This window comes from Simochromis diagramma, unplaced genomic scaffold (genome assembly GCF_900408965.1).
Source record: "Simochromis diagramma unplaced genomic scaffold, fSimDia1.1 OVJJ01000717.1, whole genome shotgun sequence".
In the NCBI taxonomy this organism is placed as follows: Eukaryota; Metazoa; Chordata; class Actinopteri; order Cichliformes; family Cichlidae; genus Simochromis; species Simochromis diagramma.
In genome coordinates this window covers 233,609-258,503 of record NW_024387503.1, presented here as the reverse complement: position 1 = coordinate 258,503, position 24,895 = coordinate 233,609, and the positions used below count along the sequence as shown (strand labels likewise).

Genomic DNA, 24,895 nt, shown 5'->3' with positions numbered 1-24,895 from the left:
AATTTTTCAAAGTGACTGCTGATGAGTTGGCCAACTAGTTATGATCCTGGGCTTCACACTGGGATGGGCTGGTTACAGTTGTCAGGCTGTACTTTTCCCATGTGTTGATACAGACACAGGTCCGAATATTTGTTTTTATTTGATGGATCTTCAGGGTAAAATGATTTATATCTGGGCTGAAACAATGTTTTGTCATTATACCTTAGTGTATAACAAAATACACAGTAATAAATAACCAACATGCAACACAGTGGCTTTAATTCAGAGAATATCCGACTTCAATTGGGAAACCTAGAAGTGAACAAGTCTGACTGATGACTTTCTTACTTCTGAAGACAGTGATGAAATTTCACAGGTTTCAGGATCTGAAGAAGTTATTTATTAAATGGATGAATGGAAAGTGTCCCAGCGCACTGCTTACCTCCTCAGGTGTTTGAAGAGGATTTGCATTGTGTCATGGTTGGGCTTTGGCAACTTCTTGATTAAATCTTTGATTGAATTCACTCGCTGCTTGTAGTCGGAGCACTCTGAAGAGGAGAAGCAGAATCAGTGAAAACACATGGATGCAGTGCCACCTTGTGGTCACACCAGGCAAAGGATTTAACCTAAAGACTATTTTAACCGTATAACTCACTGATGGCATTCACAAAGTCATTGAAGGATCCGTATGAGAACAGAGGCTCTGGAAGCTCCCTGAAAAACATCTTGAGAGCTCCGGTGGTGACGTGGATGTCCTCCCACTTGCTATCATTGAGATCCACCTTCTCATCTGACAGATGACGAGGAGGTAAGGCAGAACACAACTATTACCAGAAAGCTGACCCTTTACATCACATCACATATAGAGATACAGTGTAACTAGATCTTACCATGATTCACAGCAAAGCGAAGCTTCTGGATCACTGCCAGGTTCCCGCTCACTCGATATAAGCCGTCAATATTAAGACCTGTGGGTGTAGTTGAGAGGAAGGGAACACAGACAGGAGCAGGGAGTGTAAACGACAAGGCCGCGTTGATGTTTCCTGACTTTAAAGCAGCAGCACCAACAAAGAGAGACTGATCAAATGCTTTTGTCTTCACTGCCTCGCTTTGTGTTGCTCTGGAACAAACTGCAGGTAGTCTGAATGAAAACAGTTGAGTTGATGCTTGAAAGAGACTAAAATCACGCCTGATACAGAAAGTCGCAGCATCAGAAGCAAAAACAATTTAAAAACAATTGAAATTCCACACAGATGTTTAATATTCTGAACTGGCTGAAGTGGCAGAAAACCTGAGTTTACTTCTGAAAGACTCTGCCTCTCTCCGACATGACCTGGACACAGGTCATGTTACTGGCCTGTGTCTATGTAACCTCATCGGCTGGAAGATCTATTTATTTTTGTATTTACTGATTTTCAAACATTTTTTCATTTAAATACTTTTACACAGCCTCTTCCAGTTTACGACTCGGTAATTGGCTCGTGTACTTTTAACCTCTGGAACTCTGTTGTTTAATGTGTGTGAAAAAATAATGCAACTGTAACAAACGACTGGCTGAACATGAAATAAAACTGAGCCGAAACCATCGCCAAGGTGTGACCCTTTGCAAAAAGCAGTGTGACATATGCGTATGTATGGGGGGCTCGTACCTGTGTTCTCCACATGGTCGATGCACATTGTGACAAAGTTGGGCACTGATGTGTTCTCCCGCTGACACAGACTGGTCAGACTGCAGCCGAACACCTGATCTGTGAGCACACACAAACATTTATTTCCATCTTTCACCCGTCTGGTGGAACATCACAGAGCACTCTCGCTGGAGTCACGTGCATAGAGCTGCTGTCCGCTTACCTTTAATGTATCCTTTGTCTCGGACAGCCTGGTATGTGGGTCGACGAGTCAGGAACTTCTTGAGCTTCATCCTGGTTTTCTTCTGGTCTGATGAATCCATGCTCACAGAGTTCTTCATTGCTGTAGGAAGACAGGCTCCATGTGAGTGCATCTCTTTTGCAAACACACTGAATGCCCATTCTGTAGCGCAGGGACACTCGCAGACTTACCTCGGCTCTTCTTAGAGTCCCGGTGCTCCTTCTCCTTGTCCTGTTTCTCAGCTCCCGGAGACTCTGGCATGTCCTCCTCAATGGCTTCATCCGACTCCCACGCCTGGACGGGGAAGACACATACGTGCTGTTAGCTTAAGCTGGCTCAGAATGAATTTGCTCTCAGTTTCTATTTATTCTGTCCACTCCTGAATATTTAACCTTTCACTGCAGTTTGTTTAAACAGGTGTAAACTGGGATTTCAGCTCTGGCTGGACTTGCACTGAATTGTGGGAAAAGTATCTAAATTAAAGGTAAAGCTTCTGTGTCCTCCACTCACATGTGTGTTGATGGTCTCTGTAAGGGCGCGGTACCAGTCACTGATGACACTGTCGATCTCAGACTGTATCAGGAGCTCTGTTCCCTGACGGGTCTTCAGCTAGAGGAGGAAAGGATAAAAAGCCAAAACAGCTCAGCTTGTTCTGACATGTTTGAACCAAAAATGACTGAAAAAACAAGAGCTGAGAGTTGGGAGCAGGTCCAGTGGGTCCAGCACCTCGATGACATGCTTCTTGCTTGATTTGTCCTTGGAGGCCCACTCCACTGTCCCCCCGCGCAGATCCACAGTGAACTCAGGCTTAGACTGATTGCTGCCAAACTTCTGGAACAGAGAGACGAGACACAGTATGAGAGACAACATCTGACGCACACATAATATAACAGGGATGTCATGCTGTGTCTGTACAAGGATGAAACCAGATATGCAACAAAGGGGTAAAGACTTAACACTGGACTCAGTAAATAACACAACAGTTAATAAAATAGTCGTTAAATCATCTAAGAACCTCAGTTATGTTCATTAATATTGCATTGATGTCAGAGGAATCACTGGTGGAGCAGGAGGTACATATTGGATCTCTTCACACACAAAGATCTTTAGTTTTGTGTTACGAAAAAGCAAAAAGGCTATTAGTTATTTATATTAATGTCATGCATATTAATAAACACGATGTTTGGAGGTTTTAAATCTAACAGCGTTGTAATTCAGTCAGAGCTATTCCTGGAAATATCACCGGAAAGTGATGAACACCGTGAGCCTCCTAAATCTCTCTTCTTGTCAGACATGCGGTCCATATGTCAAATGCCTGAAACTGTGCGAACAGATTCCTGACATCAACGCCTGGTCAGACACCCCAGCAGAAAGCTGCACGTTGGAGCAGTTGATCAACTCCAGCACTGTCCCCAAAGTCTGGCTCTTCATGTGTGGGTAACTTTCTGGAAGGGGATGCCAGGACACGACCCAGCACTGTTATTAATCACTGGAGCTGTGGTGTGACCCATCATAAAACAAGGTCAATTATAAGTATCTCCACTTGTTGTAAATGACCAAGACAAGATTTTAAATTTGGCACTGGATTGTAGAGTGATTTACTTTCCGATTCTTTGAAACGTCGCGGCAAAATGTCGAGAAAAAGCACAGAGTTTTTTTAAAATGGACTAACAATGAGGTGGAGTTGTTGGAATTTGAAGAAAAGCTATGTGGGGGATGTACAAACTGATATTAATCTTTAATAGGGCTGTCAAAATTGAGAGCAAACAAAACAACTGCTGTATAATGCCCACCGCTGTTTAATTGGCCACTTGATTGCATCACATGACTAAAATGTATCATTGTTTTCAAAAAGTCTCAGTTTTCGCTGTCCACACTGCGACGCAAAAGCACCATTTTCAAGTGTATGCGTTTTTTGAGAGCGTTTTCAAAACGCTGCGTTTTCCTTCACAGAAAACACTGAGTGTGGACGGGAGGCCAAAATGGAGAGAAAACTATGCGTTTTCCAACGAAAACGCATTAGTGTGGACGTAGCCTAAATCCTGGCTGCTCTCCAAGCACCAGGTAAAATGTGCAAGTTTAATGCCACAAAGTGCAACAAAGATCAAAAATGTACAGTAGCTGCTTTCTTGTAAATTTAAGATAAAAGTATAAATATCACACAACCTTTAAAAGAATCCTTTGATCTCTCTTTAAACCGCTGTTTCTCTAAAGTGAAGTTAAGGTGAGTCAAGCTTGACAAACACACGTCAGTCAGTCTCCTGGTCAGTCACAGCAGGGGTGAATGAACAAATGGGAGAGAGGTGGGAGCGCATGCAGAGAGAGAGGGAACATACAGCGGCAGCCTGACCGGGCCTACAGTTCACATAGGAGACAGCGGGACGGGGCTTGACTGAGTGCTTCCAGCTGCTAAGAAGAGTGAGGAGCAGCTCTGGGATAGAGTCGCTGCGGTAGTAAGACTTCAGAGAGAAGAGGAGAAAACTAATGAACAGAAGTTGACAAACGTCACAACACAGATGGCATGAAGGCCGGTGAATACGCAGGAATATGGAAAAGGAAAATATCAGAGAAACAAATGGAATGATAAAAAAAAAAGCAAAAGAAGAAGTCAGAGGTCACAGGATACATACCCAGCTGGTGCTGCCCCCCTGACCCTTTGCAAAGAGCAGGGATGAGCCCTGCAGCACAGTCCATGAGGAGGTCCAGTTCTTCCTGTTAGTCAGAACAAATGTGTTAATGACATTCTGTGGATGCAGAGAACACTTTTAGAGAGTAATCACTTCTTACCTGACTTTCTTTCCATTCTCTGTGATTTTGGTGACATTGAGAACTCCACACTTCTCTGAAGGCTGAAGAGAGAGACACACAGTGGCAGATAAAAAAAACTGCTGGAACGCATGAATGAAAATACACGCACACACCGATCCTCAACAAGCAAATGGAGCGGAGCAAACAGTCTTCAAGCTGCTGTGTTGCCTTGTGTCATAGCTAAACACCACCAGCAGATGGCACCCTAATGCTGCAGTGTTGAAATAGTAGTTTAGTAGGTAGGTGATAGGTTTGATGCAGGTAAATATGGCATGCAGCAGACGATAGTAAACCAACTGGGTTGTTGAGAAGATTAAAGATGAGAAGTGTTGTCTTTACATGCAGAGACAGCAGGATGATGATATGCAGTGTGCAGTGCAAGCTGGGATACTAACGGTCAAGGGGTGCTTAGGAGATGAGGGGCAGGAGTCAGAGTCTGGAGAGCTCTGCTTGGGCACCGAAGCACACTCCTACCAACAAGAGGCACAGTGTGATAAGTCACTAATAACTATACATGACTACACATGAAGACAGTAGGCCTGAGGTTAGTGAGTGATGGAGAAGAAACCTGGGATGGAATCACAAGAATGAGTTATTGTTAATAGAAGTCATTAAAAGAGAAAGATAAAAAAGACAAGTTAGGGTTTAAACTGCAAACATCTTGGATTTCGGCTTCAGAGATGTTCAATATTTAGTCCAATAAGCTTCTTCTTTTCCTGATCTGCATCAACAACAATGTACACTGAAGAAACTAACAAAACACCAACATATAGGGTGTTGTTTTTAAATCTAGCCACTCTTTAGCCAGTTCTTTTAACTCGTGCATATTGTTAGATCCCATATTAGAACCATTTCTTTAATGTGACTTGCTAAACTCTGCATCAGGGAGGGTTAAAAAAAAAAAGAAAGAAATACGTGCCTAGTTGCATAATAAAAAGTGCAGGGACTAGTTTTTGGAGCTTTGCCCAAACTGAAGGGTAAGGTTGAGGATGTCTAAATCTCTGCAGCGTCTCCTTTCTTTTATCAGTTTGTATTCTGTGAGCTTTCCTTTCAGAAGCCCTGAGCGGAAAGTGAGAAAAGCTTGTGGTGATTCATTTTCTAATCTCTAACACGTTTATTTTCCTCCTGACTTAAAAGGTAAAAATCAATTTCAGACCATTTTACAATGTTTTACTTTTTCTACCTGTGAAATGGGAAGAAAAAAGTTCTCCAGTTGAAACAGGTGAAAAGAAAATTAGCCAAGTTTGTAAAAAAGTTTTTTAGGTAAAAAAAACCAAAACAAAACAAAAATGTATTTTCAACCTGTGAAAAAAGTTCCTCGGAGAAGCTTTGACAGGGGGGAAAAGCCCCCCACTCAAAAAACCATTACAGAAGCAAACATTTTTGTTCTCACAAGAGACAAAAACAAAAAAGCACTCTCACAAACAAAGACACAAGCGAGACTGATAACTGACCCAGATGGTAACAGATGTTGCATTGTTAAAAGGAATTCAGGGACATTCAAGTGTCAGCGTGTGGGTTTGTGAGCTGTACTTTGTGGCTCTGGCCCGTTTTACATGTCACAAGATTGAATCACACACAACATGACGAGCAGGTGTCCACTGTCCTCACAGAGATATGCTGGCTACACACACCATGAAGTCGTCCCCAGAAAAAGCAAACTTGTTAATCCGTTTTTTTGGCCATCATTAATTTTCACAACAACCTGCTCTCTTCTTTTCACACACAGAATAATTCACCAAACACAGCATGAACAACACAGCAGAGCCTTTTTCCATCAGCCTAACACTGTTTAACTCCACATTAGTGGTGGTCTCTGTCCTACCTTGTCATTGAGGTCTAAGACATAAGTGCTGTGCCTCCACTTAGTGAGGACAATGGGCTCCGGCTGCTTTCTCTCCAGGCTGCGACTCTTAGGAACCTCGCCAGGCTGAGGGGAGATGTTGTACTGCAACGACAGAGACAAGTGGTGATGTTTACAGTCCAGATGTTTTTCTAACAGACCTCACATTCCCTTTCCCTACCTCTCCTTTTACTGTCCACAGGATCATTGGACAGAGGAACTTTCCTTACACAGCAGGCATTGTTTACAGTAAAGTCCACTGACTGTACCTGCGTGTGCACTGGACCACTGTTTACTCACTCTGCAAACGAAGCAGTCTATTCTGATCGCCTCTAAAGCCTCCAGATTAGGTGGTAAAGTGCCACTAATAGCCAGTCACTTAGAGTTCAACGTAAACTTGGCTCTTCCGTGAGCTCTCAGAACTTCATCCACTTACAACAACAGGACTGGTCTCAACACTGCTAGGATGAGGCAAAGTGTGTTACAGTGCAGTGGTGCCAGGTGATGTAATACGACAAGACTTGTCATTGTCACAGGAAGGAACCTGCATTAAGTGGTGGATGTCTGATGTAAAGAGCGAAGACAAAGCACACGGACAGCCAAGTTCATCATGTAATCTTACCTTAGGCAATTCCCACTCTGACCTGGAGCCATCAGCGCTGTAGTAGTAGGGTCGGCCTTGTTCGTCCACATGTTTAATCCACTGTAAACATAAACACTGGTCAGCTGCAAATAAAGAAAAAGCATCTGATGGAAGTGCAGTCGCTAAGGGTGACAGGTGAGGTCACCCGAACTCTTTTAAGCACAATCAAAATCAGATTCCACCTTCTCCTGTGTGTATTCAGACACATAGAGGGTGTGTCCATGTTCATCCAGCTCTTCAGACCAGCCTCTAGGGGGTGACCCATACTGGCTGTCAGACTGACTGGAGTGGGTGCTGTGGCAGTTTTCCTCTGAGGACAGTGGCTGTGGAGAAAGAAGGACAGCAAAGAAGACCTTAAAGCAAAGAATTGGCTGAACCAAGGGTCACACGTATGACCACACGTATGACCACATGGCAAGTTTGTTCTAACAGGACACAAAGTTATAGTCAACCAAAGTAAAAACTGGCTGCTGAGTATAAAACTCCAACATGTGAGTTACAGTGGATGTTATGCACTTCAGCAGCATCTCCATAGCTTCATGTTGATATCACTGTAAGGTACAACACCAACATTTAAAAGGTTCTCAAGTCGTTTTCAGCATCAATCATCTTGCCCAACTGTAGGCAAGAATGTAAAACCGTAAACATCATGTAAACATTTTAATGCAAAATGCTGCAGCTACACTACTTATGAGGACTACAAAGAAAGAGCATATTTCGCCAGTATCAGCTTCTCTTCATTAGGTTCCTGTTGAATCCCCCTCCTCACATATGAGGTCTTAAAAAAAATCAGGCCCCATCTTATCTTAAAGACCTTATAGTACTGTATGACCCCGATACAACCACTTTGACTGCAGGCTTACTTTTGGTATCTAAAATTTTTAAAAGTAGAATGGGAGGCGGAGCCGTCAGTTTTCAGGCCCCTCTTCTTTGGAACCAGCTTCCAGTTTGGATTCAAGAGACAGACACTATCTCTGCTTTTAAGATTAGAAGTAAAACTTTCCTTTTTGATAAAGCATATAGACAGGGCTGGATCAGGTGACCCTGAACCCTCGCTTAGTTACATTTCAATAGGCCTGACACACTGGGGGCTTCCCACAATGCACTGACTGTCTCTTTTTCACTCACCTTTTTTTCCACTCTTTGTGTTTAATTCAATTCAATTCAATTTTATTTATACATCGCCAAATCACAACAACAGTCTCCTTAAGGCGCTTTATATTGTAAGGTAGACCCTACAATAATACATACAGAGAAAAACACAGCAATCATATGATCCCCTATGAGCAACCACTTTGGCGACAGTGGGAAGGAAAAACTCCCTTTTTAAACAGGAAGAAACCTGCGGCAGAACCAGGCTCAGGGAGGGGCGGGGCCATCTGCTGTGACGGTTGGGGAGAGAGAAGGAAGACATTTAATCATTAGTTATTAATCTCTGTCTTTTGTCCTGTCTTCCTCTCCTCACCCCCAACCGGTCGCAGCAGATGGCAGCCCCTCCCTGAGCCTGGTTCTGCTGCAGGTTTCTTCCTGTTTAAAAAGGGAGTTTTTCCTTCCCACTGTCGCCAAAGTGGTTGCTCATACAGGGGTCATCTGATTGTTGGGTTCTCTCTGTATGTATTTACCTTAAAATATAAAAGGCCTTGAGGCTGCTGGTGCCAGAAGAGAAAAAGAGTAGAGAAGCGTTCAACCAACTATATTTAGTGAATATAAAAGCTGAACAACCCAAGCATCAAATAACATTTGACGTGTTTCTTTTACTTTATTTATTTATTTATTGTTCTTACTTTATAGCTGACTAATGCTTTTATTTGTGTAAAAATGGTTAACAGTCACAGCTGGAAAATAACATATTGGACAACTTCACACTAGTAGCTGATGGTATTTGCAAATGTCAGTGGCAGATTTATCTGTCGTGTATCGCCACGTTTTTCCTCAGGCTGGTTGGAATTTCATGTTTTAAGTCTTTCAGCCAAGCAGCACAATCAACAACAATAAAACAAAGGTCCTGTGACAAGCTGGAATCAACACGTTTGTTTTTTAGGCAATAATAAGCCACTCCAGTGCTCTATCAGTTATACATCAGTACATTAATGCTTCACAAGGGGGCAGTGTTGCATAGTTAGGATGAAATGACAACCTACTAAGAAACCGAAAACATGGTTTCTCTATATCAAAGGCGCACTTGTCTTCCCACCTTCGTCTAACCACAACATCTTTTAAAAGTGAGGTTGACCACAACTTCAACAGAGCCTGTTTATTTAACGTGAACTGCCAGAGACGCCATTTACAGACCATCATGACCTGATTCCTGTTTCCACATCCACTCACACCTACTAAACCCTTTGGCCCAAACAAAGGATTATTTGTTTGAATGCTTGTTCATGTTTGACATTTATGACTACTTACAGAAACAGATCATTTTTAGCATCTCTCTCCAAATACTCCAGGCACCCCTCACCTCACTCTCCGCTGTGCACTGACTGTCTCCTCGGGTACTGCTGGTGCTGCTGCTAGTATCCCTGGTGCGTGGTGGCTTCCAGGTCCGCTCCCCAGTGGCCCGGTTGTAGTAGAAGTGCCTGCCACTCAGATCTTTGTGGGTCTCCCAGTCACCCAGGATGTGGATTGGGGAGCCTGAGGGCACAGGAGGCAGGCTGGACTGAGAGATCTTCAGCTCCTGGAGGTTGGTATAGACAGGCGAGTCGGACCGGCCCTGACCTGTCGGTGATGTTGTCTGAACGAGACAGATGGAGGAAAAGAGGGGGAAAGATCAGGATTTCTGGTGCATTCATTCACGGGTGGCTGATCATCTTTTTTTCATTTATATTCACGGAGTTGTCCTGGGAATTTACGACTGTCCTCACTTTATTCTGAAAATTCAATGACATTCCAGGAATTCCATGACCACAAGACGCCAGTGTCTGCTGACATCCAAGTATGTCTTGGAAACGCTCGGCCCAGCTACAAACAGCAGCAGCTGTCACAGCGTGGACCCAACGGTGGAACGTGATCAGCTGAGCTGTTTGCTGCAGCACAGTTAGCATTACAAACATAAACACGGAATTTAGCTGCAAAGAAATATAACTGTTGCACAACAATCTAATTTCTCCATTTAGAAGAAGGAAAGTGAGTGAGTGAGGAGGCAGACAAAGGCTTTGAGCAAGTCTGGCAGTCTGCACGGCAGGATGGAGGCGGCACATGTGGCTTGCAGTCACAGAGGTTGAAATCGCACCATATCAGTGAGACTTGAACCACATGCACTCAACAGAGTTATGTAATCATTTATCTGTCAAATCAGAGGCAAATGGTCTGAGGACAAATGGCTGCTGGTATTTTAATGCAAGAAATACCCATGTAGGATAAAAGATATGAAATGCAAAAGAAATGAAATGGTGAATTTCAGAGATTTTACTTCACAGTTCATGCATGAGGCTGTTTAATAGTTGTATTAAACAATATGTAGATTGTTTTGGTAGGAGCTGCCCAGTTTTTCAGACAACTTCTGCAGCAAGGCTCCTTGAATGTATTGGAACTGTTTCTACTCCTGTTCACACAGTTATCTATTATCATACAAGCCTAAATCTTAACCTAAAGCTAATGATACCATGCTGTCACACTGGTATTAGCACTGCCAGAAGTGCAGGTGTAGTTTCAACTGTTCACTAAAAGGACTGCAGATTTTTCTGAGTAACTGGGTCTTAATTCCTGGAAAGAAATATGGATTTTTGATGCTTTGAGCACAATTTACTTCATCAAGAGAAGGCAGACATACAGCAAATTTCCCCCTAGCACACAAAAAGAGCTCTACAGGTCAGAGGAAAATACAGAATTTTAAACAGAAAGTTTTCACAGGACTCTGTGCAGGCTTGTGAAGAGCTGTCACTTTAAATGTGGCTTTTTGCCATAACAGACAGCACTGTCACGGCACGGGGACCTAACAGCTAAACATCTCCTTAGCAACCATAAATATTGCTTCAAATTGTGCAACAGCAGGTTAGAAAGATTGAAAAATTTGGGGAAACAAGCGTTAGAGAGAAAGAAAAAAAAAGCACGTTGCACAGCAAAGGCAAGAGGAAGTAGAAGAGATAAGTTACGCGTGTCTTTTGTGCAAATGGCTGGTATAAAGTGCCGATGCGGTATAGAGATAAAAAGGTTTCTATTAACTAAACAGTTTGTCTTCCATTTAGATCTTTACTTTTACACAATCTAAGAGATGCCGTCTGAATATATTTTCCTGGATTTGGACCTGGCCCTGCAGTGTCAGAGCAGATAAACATCAAAGACAGTTTTTGAGATGGTCTTTTAAAACTTGGCAGCATCCGAAGGTCACTCCACAAAAGGGAAAAAGCTAAGTTACCATGGCTACGGCTCAGAGCGTTTAACGTTCTGTATGCTCTGGAAAAAAAATATATTTGGGGCTTTTGGAGCTGAGCTGAGTCTGACCGGTGCCAGCTTTGGGTGTCTCTAGCGAGCAGGAAAGCATTAGATACAGAACGCTGTGCCAGCACTGCCTCTGTTTGTTACAGGTGAGGAATGTAGGGGTGGAAACACACTTCAGTTTCAAGCTTTTGGGCATCTTTCAGGATGCAGATGGAACTTCCTGCCGGTTTTGGAATAACAGGAATATTTTTCACACGAATTATTATTTAATATCCTGCACACGTGCTGGACCGGAGCAAAGGCCTCGTGGCACCCTGCTGGCTTCAGTTAGTTTTACCCGCTGCTTCTCAGTTTCAAGTCCAACACAGAGCGAGCAGCTGAACGAGGCAAAGCGAAGAGACATGACAGTTTGGCTGAACTCGAGTTCAGACTCGTCCGTCACCACCAGAATGGATCCAGTGTGCTGCAACTTTAACTACTCATTTTTTTTAAAGGAAGTAATACAGCAATGATGGAGTCTCGCGGCTGTGGAGAGCACGGCTGGGGTCAAATCCATTTAGATTCCACTCAGCCCAAACAAACCTGAATGCATCTGGTGGAGAAGTAATTTATATGCTTTAATGTCTGTTTCGACAGAAGGGAAACCAAAACATTTTTTTGGTTTCTGCATTCAGAGTCATTTCAAAATGATTGTAGTCTGAGTGGAGTGTGCACACGCTTTATTACTGGGTAAAGGAACACAGTTCAACTGCTGACCACACATGCTACAATCATTTTATATCATATTCTGCTGCCTGCATAGAGAGTGTTTGTCTTCTTTGGCTGCACTGGTCATTTTGCACCACCCTAACATGTAACGTTTAAAAGGACGCTAAGCTCTTCGTTGTTGTTATTAGTGTTATTACCAAAGACTGGACGAAGCTCCCTTTGTGTTTCCACAGGCTGAGTAGTGCTCCCCTCAGTGCTGTTAATGTGGAACATAATGAGTAACAAGAAGAGCACAACCAACAGAGTTTATTACCAAACACCCGACTAATGACTACTGTACACTCAAACTTAAGGCAGTGAGCAAATGCAGATCACAGTCACTGCGTGTTAGCATGACAACGTAACCACAAAGCTATAGTGATAAACTCACTATAACCTTCACCAAATTCTGTGTCGTAATTCCCAATGACATGTAGATGTTTTGTCACATGAACGCTCACTTTCTGTGTGAAATCAAGCGCACACCTTAAGGTTTCCAGTACATCAAACTTTATATATTATTTGCTTCCAGAGAAGGTACCATGATGGTGCACACACATGCACAGAGACTAAATCACAGGATGAAAACGAAACTAGCTTTGCTGGTTAAAAACAAAACAGGAAAAACAAAAACAAAAAATACAGCCTCTAACACCATATTCACAGCTCTTTCATCCTCATCAAGCCATTCAGTGAAAGCTCCTTACAAATGATGATCCACTGCTTTCCAGGAAGACACCACTACCATCAAGATAGATATGTTTCATCGCAGCATACAGGTGACGACTCAGGACCATTTCTAGTGTACACACAGAACTGAGATATCACCATCAGATTCCCTCCTTACTACAAATGGTAAATGGACTGGTTCTAACACTTAAAGCACTTTAGCACTTTGCCTCATTTAAGAGCTGCACTGCAAGCTGGATGCATCAGAAAGCATGGGGTTAGCATCTTGCCCAAGGATATTTGGCTGCAGACTGGAGCAGCCGGGGTTCAAACTACCAACCTTTTGATTAGTGCTCTGACTTCTGACTTGCTCTACCTCCTGAGCTACAGCGACCCCATGCAGGGGTTCAAAGTCTAGCTTTTCCTCTTTTTTTTTTTAAGTTTGTTGCTAATCTGTATGACATCTAAATTCGAAAGAGGGAAAAAAGTGGCAACTCCCTCGAAACTAGACAGAAATGAAAATAGCAACATGAAGAGAGGCTGTTCTGTATGAGAAAGAAAAGCTTCATGCAATGTACACCATACACTAAAACACAACACATATCTGGTATTGCAGGAGACAACAGAGGAACTTTTTTTTTTTTACTTCAAAATTAAACTTGACATGAAGAGAAACATCACTGGCAGTCACCATCTGTTCCCTAAATTCAGACTGGCAAACTTTCACTATGCTGTTATTAATAATACCTGGAATCCAATGCAACAGTTTCAGGAGAACAAAGCTGCTGCTTGCTGCCAGTGCTGATGGAAAGGTCTCAAACTATAAATGAACAGTTTGAGGAAGAGCACAGAGGAACTAATTGTTATGGGACATCAAAATCCATCTGTGCTGGCAACGCAGAGGCACTGTGCTATATTAATGCAGAGGGCAGAGATCTAAGCAAGCTGACATGGTGAAAATATCTAGCAGTCTCATTTGTGTCACCTTGTGTCCAGAGCTGCACACAAAGACGTCGTCGTCATCCTCCCCGGCTCTCCTGTAGCCTCTGAACACACTGAATGCACGTCGCATGGTGATGCACGGCGGCCATCAAGTGCAACGGGGCACGCGCTGTGGTTTCAAAGCACCCCTCACCAACACAGACACAAAGAAATACACCGCTTTCTCTCAGTCCTTCTGACTTGTAATGTTCCAGCTGAAGGTAAGAGGAAATCTGAGACCTCACTTTGTGTGTGTGTGTGTGTGTGTGTGTGTGTGTGTGTGTGTGTGTGTGTGTGTGTGTGGATTCTGTTCCCCTTTGCACTTGTCAAACACACACACAGAGCGCGGCAGTGTACACAAACGCAACTGGCACAACAGGAAACTGCTGAAATAGTGTGAGCTTCCCCTACGAAGAATGACTTTCTGTGGGTTTCGCTCAGACCAGCCGCCGACAAAACTGCTTCACCAAAGGCCAGACTCTATTTTTACCACAGTGTAGAGACCTGAGTGTGCTGATGAGAGATAACACCCCCGATCACTACTCCTGTGGACTCTTCTTTCACCGGGACAAATGAGTGCCATATGACAGATTAGGCAAAGTATATTTAAAGGAGGTTTGACAGGCAATAAAAGTGATTAGGAGAAGAGGAAGGTGTTATTTAAGTTTTATCACCAACGGCAACAATTCTCTAAAGATTTTTGCAATTCCATGTGGCAACATGCTGAAGCTCTTTCACCATTACAACACTTAGTTTTGATCACCGATTTCACTTTGTATTGTTTCTAGATAATACCTGGCACACGACAGAGTGTTAAAAATTACACTGGTAATCTTTTAACATGTTTTAGGTGCCGTATTTAATGTACTTGAGAAACAGTTGAAAAATACATCTGAGAACGTTACACTACAGCAGGAAAAGCCATAGTTAATCTTCAGGTATGACAAGCTGCAGCCGACTAAATTTAAAGCACACAAACATGGCATCAGTTATCTATGTGTATCATGTGAAAGGGGTCACATGACATGATGCATGTGCAGAAAATTATTCCCAGTACTGTCATATCTCACAAGAGCTGCAGGGACCAAATCACAATAAGAGAGATACCAGGGTCAAATAAGGAGTGGATGTAATGACTGCACCTCCTCTGATAGCAATTACCCAAGGTAGGCTATTAATGCTATATTAAATATGACTTGAAACTATCAATGAACACCAAAAAGTAATCAGTAAAATGGTAAATTAGGTCATAAATCAAGTGAGAAGTGGGGCAATTTCCTCATTAACTTAAAAAGTGCAAGCTTTAGTTGACAGTCACCTCTTTTTGGAAAAACACTTTATTTCAACTAACTATATTTATTTAATGCTAAATCACAACAGTCGCTGCGTTATATTGTAAGGTAAAGACCTAATCGGACGAACCTCTGTGTACAAGCACTTGGTGACAGTAGGAAGGAAAAACTATCTTTGATTAAGGAGAAAACTTCAGCAGAACCAGTTCAGGGATGGGCGTCCATCTGGGGGTGAGGGGAGGGAAACTTGACAAAACACAACGATCAATAACAACCGGGAGGCTTCCCCTGCTGGTCAACAGGAAGACTGCAAGTATAAGGCACTTCCTTACCTGTAAGGTAAGTAAGATACGATTGTGCTTATGATGATGATGATTATTTTTGATGATAATGTGCCAATTTTAAAGATAATAAGCATTATTTAACCAAAACGTATGACACATTAATTTAAATAATTCACTCAATTAAATAACACACTTTTTAAAACACTCTTTTTCAACAGTACCAGAAAATACAGGCACACCTGCTAAAATCTTCCCCGTGGTATTATACAGTAAAATACAGCAGGCAACTTCAGCATGACGTCCTCCCACAGTATACTCCCAGTACCCTCACTGTAAATCGCTGCCCAGTGTTTACACTGTATTCTCAACAGGCAGATTCCTGGCTGAAGTGAATGAGATGTGGCAGAGAGCGGGGAAGGAGGGATCAGGACCCAGGGTCTCTGACAGGTAATTAAAAATAGAGAGGATCTAGGGGATGGGTGGAGGGAGCGAGAGAAAGAGAGCAGGTGATGAGGAGAGAGGGAGAGAGGTGCTGTTGAATACAGAACAGTCTTCTTCACAGCAGAGCAGCCTGTCTGTTGGCAGAGCCGTGATAAATGAGTTTCAGACTACAGGCCAGTACAGTATAGGATCTCCACAAACTGCATTAAGAATGCATTACGCAGGCTGAGTGTGTAGGCCCGTGTGGTTTCGTGTCGTTAATTCAACTCAGAGGTCTAATGGAGAAATTGAAGGAAGCTGGGAACGGACGTGCACAGCAGAAAACAAAACAACTGATTAGAGAGAGGTTTACTAATAGATCCCGATGAGCTTAGGCTCTGTTGCAGTTTGCTATCGCCCTTGTATTTATCGCCATATTGAGAAAAGCACACTATAAATCGCCTCCCTTCAGTCAGCCTCCTGTCCCACAGAGCTTGTATAATCGCTGGAGAAGGACTGCACCCAGCAGTGCGCTGTAAATTAAACCATAAATAATTCTCTGTGTAAAGAAGTACAGGTCAGGGTGAGGGCAGCAGGGACGCACAGGCTGCAGTTAAACTGCAGGTCCAGTAGGTGTCTCCCTTGGGTTACGACAGTAGGCACAGGGGTGGGAGGGGGGAGAGTTTCCATCACAAATATCTGGCCATGAGGAGAGTACCGTGAGGGGGAGGGGTTTCTAGCACATGGCAACCCACTCTGCAGCATCTCCATCAATGGTAGCTGTGCAGCAGTTTGCAGTCCAAACAGCACACAAAGGCAGATCAAACACTGCATTTTCTCATTTCAATCACCGATTCAGGATGCTGCTGCTACTGCTGTCAGGATCCTGACAGACTAAAAAAGCCGAACACATTACATAATGTTTACAGATCTCACTTCCCTCCTTTGTGACACAGAATCTACGTTTCTGAATAGACACAGATATTTAAAAATGAACAGAAACAAAATGTCTTTTATGTCTTTTAAATGTCTTTAAATTGTGGGTCTGAAATGACACAGCCCCTTAAGACATCCATGCTGTTGCACTTGGTTTTGCAAATGAAAAGAAAGGGAAGTAGTTCCGCAAAGATGAAAGCACACAGCATGAAACAGAAGTTCAAACTTCCTTAACACGGCTCCACCTGTACTGCAGGCCAGAGCCTGGATAATACAGACCTACTGTGCAGTGTTTTGGGTCTGATCACTAATAGTGAACACCAGCACATAACTCCTTACTGGTAAATGTGATGTTATTTATTTGCTGGTAGGCAAATATTCTTTCCCACAGAGTCAATCTTAAGAGGTCTGCATTGAAAATTAAAGGCAGCAGAGAGATTCAACAACAAGCTCCACTCTCTGTAATAACTGTTGTTAAAATAATAATTCTGTATTCCTCCCTCTCATCACCGACAGCACACAGGTCAATCTCACCTCTGAGCGTGGCTCTATTCCCCCGGTAACCGCCTTACATAATGCGACTGAGTAATTGAATTAGATGAAAGCAGGTTAAAGGAAGTGCGGTGTGGTGGTGAGAATAGACGGCATGGTGACTGAGACCACGGAGACATCCAGCCAATAAGGTGGTCACCACGAGAACCGTTTGAAGCTAGGTCATGAGGGTTGGAGAGAGGGAGGGCAGGGGAGAGCATGCAGCATCGCTGAAACGCTGCCTCAATCTGCTCCCATTCCCTCTGTTCTTTTGTCCTCAGCTCTCTCATCTTTCTCTGCTGACCTCTTCCCACCGCCGCCTTCCTCTCTCGCTTCTGTTTCCCCTCTCAAGCCACGTTTCTCTGCAGACACACACACACACACACACACACACACACACACACACACACACACACACACACACACACACACACACACACACACACACACACACACACACACACCTTTCATCTGCTGCATCTTTTGATAATCATGCACCAAAACCTCTTTGGCCATTCTTTCCTTCTTTATCCTGTGCCACCTTTCAGTCAGCCAACGCCCTACTGCTACCCCTCCTTCTCACATTCATCATACTTTCTCTCCCTCTGCTCCAGGAGATATGATGCTGATGACGATGGCCACATCCATATGATCAGATTAACCTACATTTCCGCGTTGCTAGTCATCGCTCCGAACACATTCGCCCACTCTCTCATCATAATATTTCTGGCAAAGCCCTCCCTGTCTATTTTCCATGAACATGAGAAAAGACGCATGCACACACGCGCACCACTCCTCACCTCCCTTAGCAACCAGTTTAAGAAAAAGAGAAAAAAGAAAAAAACGTCTAAATAGTTTGTGCAGGGAAAAAAATGTTAATGAAACATATATATGCAACCTGCACAGGTAGACAGGTCAGCACTTGACAACCAGGGTTAGGCACAAAAAAACAAACAAAAAGAAAAAAAAGAGAAGCAAAAACCAAGAGATTAAAATTGAGTCAGCATCTTTTCAGCGGTCGGCATGACGACAGCTCCTTTCATTTCACGGATCAGAAGGTTCGGTGAGGCTCATGCACTGATAGAGATGCGAACAATTAACCTTTCGGTGTGGAGCTGATAAGGCTCAGCTAAAATGTCAGTTTGTTGTGATAAACCTCCAGATAGCTTGTTGGAGAATAACAAGTCTAATAGACACAAACTGTTGCTGCCTGGATACTGCAGACAAAAGAAGGCTCCAAGGCTCCAAGTGCTAAAACAAGCTGCAGTGGACAAATGAATTTTTGAGTTTTTGTTCCAAAATCATCTGTTTTACATGATTTAAGGCTTCTTCTTTTCTTTTTTTTTGTTCAAACAACATCTCTGCAAAGAACAGAGGGAGTTTCACTGCCACACACTGCCTCTCCAATCAGGTTTCCTTCTTGAAATATTAATTGAGTGAGGGGTGGATTTTGAGGACAGGGGAAGCCTGCAGCCATGTTCAGTCTCCTGTGCATAAGGGGGAGACTGTCATAGAGCCAAGAATGAGTGTGTGCTCTGCCTATCTGCAACAGCGCAACTGAGAATAACTGAGAATAACTAGAATGAGCCAATCAAAAGCTTCATTTGTAAAGGACCCAAGGACCTGGTTACTTTACAGGTAAACATCAGATCACAGGGGTTGGATTCTATTTGGGCCTCAACACGAATCAAAGTGTGAATGCGAACACAGACGCAGAGAGAAACTTTTTTTTAGTTTTGATCTTTTCTTTAAAGCACATGGAGACATTCCCAGACTATTTAAGAATGTGTGTGTATGTGTGTGTGTGCCTCTCAAATATCACCAGGTCAGTGCATGCAGCTGCTCACACTAGCAGGAGAGACGGATCAGAAACATGTTTGTTGCATGTGCTGCTACTGTCAGTGTATGATGTGATTTGTGTAACAAGCCGTTTCAGGTGGGTACCACATGTACCTTTGCTTCACCTGGCTGTGCTCAGTCTCAGTGGTCAGTGCCTCACTGCAAACTGTGTGGTTCTTCTAGAACAGGGGTGTCAAACTCCAGGCCTCGAGGGCGGGTGTCCTGCAGGTTTTAGATCTCACCCTGGGTCAACACACCTGTTTCAAATGATTAGTTCATTACCAGCCCTCTGGAGAACTTCAAGACATGTTGAGGGGGCAGTTTAGCCATTGGAATCAGTTGTGTTGGATCAAGGACACATCTAAAACCTGCAGGACACCCGCCCTCGAGGCCTGGAGTTCGACACCCCTTTTCTAGAAGCTCCATGCAGTCTCTATACTCACAAGCGTAAATGATTAAGTGCATACTTGACAGATCTGTGGACCTATTACACTCCAGTCTTACGTCTTGACTCCAACAGACTTCCATTGAATAGATTATTCATATTTCATTAACCAATTACGACAGAGAAACATATCTGCCTGTAGCAATCAATTCCACAGCAGTGCATGCAACATAATGATTTTTGCTGGAATTTTTTTCTAGAGTGGAGCAAAGTTGCTACTGTTATCATGCACAGTGCTATACAAATGAGCTGATGCAACAGAGTGGATGAATTCGAAGATCTGGACCTAGGCATATTAACTGCTCCTGTAGCTGAAAGACAACCATAATGTTATTAGCAGGTTGGACTAGTCACAGCATACATCAGCACTTCAGTTTTCGCTCCACTCCATCTTTACGCATCAGTTCAATCAGCATGTATGTAACCACCTAACATGTTCTCACTGGTTCTTTTGGATGCCCAGAGGTTAGTTTATGGTGGTTATGGACACCCCTGGCACTCCATTGGCTAATAAAGTTAGAGTCATTTAATATTGTTTTAAATTAACAAACTTCTGTGGGTTTAATTCACTGCAAAGTTTCACTGTTTAAAGTGCTGGTATAACTATGCCTTTTCTCTAAGAAATACTCAATGCAAAGGATTGTCTAACAGAGTAACAGATTGCAACAAAGAATCTGAATGCGCATGCTGGGGGAAGTTAAAGGCCACCGATCTGCACAGGAGGACAGACTCCCAGACCCCCCAGGAATGTGTCCAGTCTGGGTCATACCCCCCCCCTACTGTTCAACTCCTTTTGCTTTTCATTTTCTGCCAAACTTGGAGTCAAACTTTCACTAAAAGCTGCGAGCCAGCGTGTGTGCTCTCCGATCAAAGTGTGAGACACGCAGCCAGACTTGTGGGAAAGGACGACAGAGCCGTGCTGCAATCTGTTACCCACACAGCCGTCCAATAAAAAAGGAAGAACAGGATGTGATGGATTTTGCGTACGCTCCTGAGAGAGAACTGGAAGGGGTCTGATAAATGAATTCAGGCTGCACAAGTCAAACGACCTGCCAGCACCCTGACAGCATCAATTTGTTCTGTTTAGTTGCAGTGGGGTTATGGGGGTTGGGGGTTGGGGTATCGATGACGCGCTGAAGGAAAATTCAATTTCTTTAATGGAACTGGCGTTGGCAAATCTCACTCTTATTTCTCATTTCAAGTGGCCCTCACAGTACAAAGAGTCTCTGTGTTCAAACTCGCTGCCATCAGGTTTTCTCTGACTGCAGAGCCAAAGCTAACAGAGGGTCTGTTCTGTGGTGACACCACTAAACATTACACATTACATTCTGACACTTCAGACTATGAAAACTTGCTTAATTAACACAGACAGTGTGCCTGTTTTCAGGTCGTCCTGTATCCAGGCTCACAGACTGCATTACTGCACCAACATCTGTTGGACATTAAAAGAGCAGCACCGGGCTACATATGCAACGGAGATATTTACAGCTGGTGTCTGATCCATCCACCCGTGGCTATGGCTATTAACAGAGCAGAGCGGCAGACAGCGCCACTGTATTTTAAGAACTATTTCGCAGGCGTAATTTTTGTTTTCTTGCCATGTCTTGGTGGCACGGGGCTGAAGCAGAGGCTTAGCAGCATTCCTCTGTGGCTGACAGCTGACAGCTAAGCCCCCAGTTAATGACTAATCCTGCCCTAATGCCTTCAGTGTGATTGGTTCAAGCTAATTACACCGACTCCCTTCCCTGGTTGCAGAATGGCTGGTCGGGTGGGATGGAGAAGAGGTCAAAAGGTGTGTGGACTTGTGCAGCAGAGATCTTGGTGAAAGATGAACAGTCAGAAAACTAACAAGGACCGATTCTAATCAGCTGATTAAGTTGATTGATTTAAGCAAAGCTTTAAAGCAGATTTGTCAAAGTTTTGATAGTTCTAGCTTTTCAAATCTCAAAGCAGCTTCTTTTCAACTAAAAGCAGCCACTCCAAAAGTCAAGAGTGCTGAGGCCCACGTAGAAAGCAGAAAACCCCACAGGTCTCCCCCAGTTTTAATCTTCACTCTACTCAAAATACAAGACAAGGTATTGTATTTCTTTGAAATATTTGATTAAAAAACATAAACAACACAGCCTGTTATGTAAAAATTGCTGCTGCTTGTTGAAGTTAAGGGCGATATGTGACAAGCCTTCCACTAGGACCCAAACTCCAATGCGAGCATATATCCAGCTCGCCATTGAGTTCCTGATGAAGGCTCTTAGGGTCCTGTTGATCTTGTATCCAGCTGTGGGGCATTGAGTCATAGGCCTTCTTGTAATCAATCCAGGCAGTGCACAGGTTGGTCAGCCTGGTCTTGTAGTCTCGGCTGACTGGTCTGTCTACCAGTAGCTGGTGTTTTACGCCTCTGGTATTCTTGCTAATCCCTTTCTGTGCCCCATGTATTGACCCGGGTGTCTCTCGTCAACTAGCAGCTGGTTCATTTCTGCTGCCAGACGCTCGTGGAGTGCAGTCAGCTTCTTCAGCCAGTAGGCGTGAACCATGTCGGGGCCTGGTGCTGTCCAACTCTTCATACTGGAGACCCTTGCTTGGATATCTGCCACCGTGATGGTTACTGGACCCTGTTCAGGGAGGTTGCTATGGTCTGCCCTCAGATCCACTAGCCACTGAGCATTGCTGTTATGGGTTGCGTCCTTCTCCCATATGCTCTTCCAGTATTGTGCCGTCTCCAGCCTTGGTGGTGCTGTTCTCTTATTGTTCCCCTGCCACTGAGAGTACACCTTTGCTGGTTCTGTGGAGAACAGCTGGTTTATTCTCCTGCCTTCTATCTCTCTGGTGTACCTCCTCAAGCAGCTGGCCAAGGCTGTGAGTCTTTGCTTGGCAGTTTCCAAGACCTCAGGTATGGACAGCTTGCTGTACTTTTCATGCACTTTCTTTGTCGCACCTTTCTGCAACTCCGTTAGTTGGCTAACCTCCCTCCGTGCTACTTTGATCTTGCCCTCTAGCCTCCTTCTCCATGGAGGGTACTGCTCCTTGTGGCTGTTCAACTTATAGCCAAGCATCTCACTGATCACTGCTGCCGTATTGTAGATCAGCTTGTTAGTCTCGGTAAGCGTGGCTGTAGGTATCGTCCGTAGTGCTAGCAGACCTTCTGAGGGTACTTCACGTAATATTTTTTATATTGTACCTCGTCAATCTCTAGCTGTGAGAGCAGTCCCTTCTTTCGAATGTTGGAACACTGAGCTACTAGTTGTTTCGCCGTCATTGTGGATGTTGGGTATCGAAGAATCCGTAGGTCCCTCATCTTATTCATGTAACCCCTTCCACCAGGGTTACTTGCGTAGTAGCATTCCAACAACGCCCTGTTTTCGTGTCATGCCCACCGATGCCTGTCTCGCTCATGTCTGCGGTAACATCATGACCCACCAGGGGGCCCCACTCCCATTTTGGCCATGACGCACAAAAGAACCATTTTGGATTTAGCTTTAAAGGTTTCCTTGGCCCCGCCTCTCGCCCTGTGGTAGCTGGGATAGCCTGATAGTTCAGCATTGCTTCTAACCTGCTTAAATCACCACAAACACTTCTGCAGAACACACAACCTGCAAGAAAGATGGTTATGATCAGCTTCGAATGGATGAAAATAAGTTTTGAATTTGCAATCTGTTGAGCCGTACATTGGTAAGACCACTGTTACCATGGGAACCTGCAAGCATTCAGATAATCCATAAGAGGCATGAGGGTTTTTTTGACGTTATTACTATTTTTTCATGCCCGGACTTTATCTGCCGACAAACACTGCAGCACTGCTGATGCTGCAGCTAACAGAACACAGAAAAGAGAACTGATTGGTTTGTTGTACTAATTTTTTTTTAAGTCTTAATTTTGGTAAACAAAGCTTTTATCAATTACCCCTCAATTACACTCTTATACTTCTTGGAAGTCCACCACCTGGGACACACACATAGTTGGTGCCTTATAATTAAAATTCTCAGCAGACGAGTCTGTTACAAAAACCATTCAGATACACGTCCACACAGACCTGTGTCACATTGATCCAGGAGGACCCCAAATAGTTGCCTTTCCTTTCTGTTATTTGTTGACCGGGCTAACTCAAAGAAAACTTGACTTGATCCACTATCCTTGTAGTGCATTACTCCGCAAATGCAGCAGCACAGGATCTGTGTTAACCCAGCTGCTTAAACAAAGCCATTATCCTTCCACTTGATGGTCTCATACTGAGCATAGCAGGCAGGAAAACCTCGGCTTTCATCACACACAGAGCAGAGCTGTTATTGGAGAAGTCTATCCAAATGCGGCATTCTGACGACCCGTGTTTGATTCTAGTGAAATACAGATCTATTTTTATTGTACAACATTGCTTTACAGTAGATACAACACACTTTACTAAAGCACAAACTACATCATAAAAACACATATTCAATCTGTAACAGCTCATTAGACAGAAAAACAAGGTCAGCAGAGAGCTGAAGGATTTCATTACAGAAACCAGGCTGTTATAGCATTAATCTACTGCCACAGCAGCCTTTACTTTTATGATTTTAGGATTTTTAAGAAATGCTGGAACCAGGCTGCAGGGATCTGCTCCCATTTAGCCCCAGGCATATTTGTGAGTTCGGCCACTGATGCTACCTGATAAGGCCAGGCTTCTACCACAACACTGATTGATTACAATGTTTTAAAATTTGTGTCTGAAAAAAAGGTAACTACATGACCCTCGGTGCACCTTGTTAGCTGACAGTTGTGTTCGGGTGGTAGTTGAATAACAGGTACATACTGGTACTGGTAAGTATAAAATCCAATCTTGACTTAAAAAGCTGGAACGGGTATCATGACAGTTTATGGGGTTTGATTTATTCAGCTCAGCTCTGTGTAGTTTGATTTTCAAAGTTTTCCCATGGTCAACCTTACATCACCCGACTTCTAGGGATGGGTATCGAAACCCGGTTCTTGTTGAGAACCGGTTCCCACTGTTTCAATTCCTTGGAATAGTTTGCCATTTTTGCAAACGATTCCCTTTTCGATTCCAGTCGCCCCGAATGACGTCACCACGTTGCGGAGCGTCGCTTACCTGGCAGGAAACACGGTGCCTAAGCGGCTCAAATGCTCAAAAGTTTGGTTATACTTTGCGAGAACGGATGACAACAGGGCAACTTGCAATACTTGCAAAGTAGATATTTCATTTAAAGGAGGAAACACCACGAATATGCAAAAGCATTTGCTCAC

General features: G+C 43.6%; 1 protein-coding gene across 6 annotated transcripts in view; it reads right to left on the bottom strand.

Annotated features, from left to right (window-relative positions):
* arhgap12b (Rho GTPase activating protein 12b) overlaps positions 1–24,895 on the bottom strand; it is a 65,026-nt gene that overhangs the window by 1,992 nt on the left and 38,139 nt on the right. The window contains exons 1-17 of one of the 6 annotated variants that reach the window (XM_040018716.1): positions 13,921–15,618; positions 9,601–9,873; positions 7,325–7,465; positions 7,122–7,202; positions 6,482–6,604; positions 5,052–5,126; positions 4,636–4,697; positions 4,479–4,560; positions 4,185–4,307; positions 2,575–2,679; positions 2,359–2,457; positions 2,040–2,142; positions 1,831–1,950; positions 1,629–1,727; positions 870–947; positions 635–769; positions 422–527 (exon numbers count right to left, since the gene is read on the bottom strand). In XM_040018716.1, coding sequence (XP_039874650.1) covers positions 422–527; positions 635–769; positions 870–947; positions 1,629–1,727; positions 1,831–1,950; positions 2,040–2,142; positions 2,359–2,457; positions 2,575–2,679; positions 4,185–4,307; positions 4,479–4,560; positions 4,636–4,697; positions 5,052–5,126; positions 6,482–6,604; positions 7,122–7,202; positions 7,325–7,465; positions 9,601–9,873; positions 13,921–14,007 — 1,892 coding nt within the window. In that variant the 5' untranslated portion in view covers positions 14,008–15,618. Of the gene's footprint in view, positions 1–421; positions 528–634; positions 770–869; positions 948–1,628; positions 1,728–1,830; positions 1,951–2,039; positions 2,143–2,358; positions 2,458–2,574; positions 2,680–4,184; positions 4,308–4,478; positions 4,561–4,635; positions 4,698–5,051; positions 5,127–6,481; positions 6,605–7,121; positions 7,203–7,324; positions 7,466–9,600; positions 9,874–13,920; positions 15,619–24,895 lie in introns of those variants that run through there. The other 5 variants (XM_040018711.1, XM_040018712.1, XM_040018714.1 and 2 more) reach the window with 5 other exon arrangements.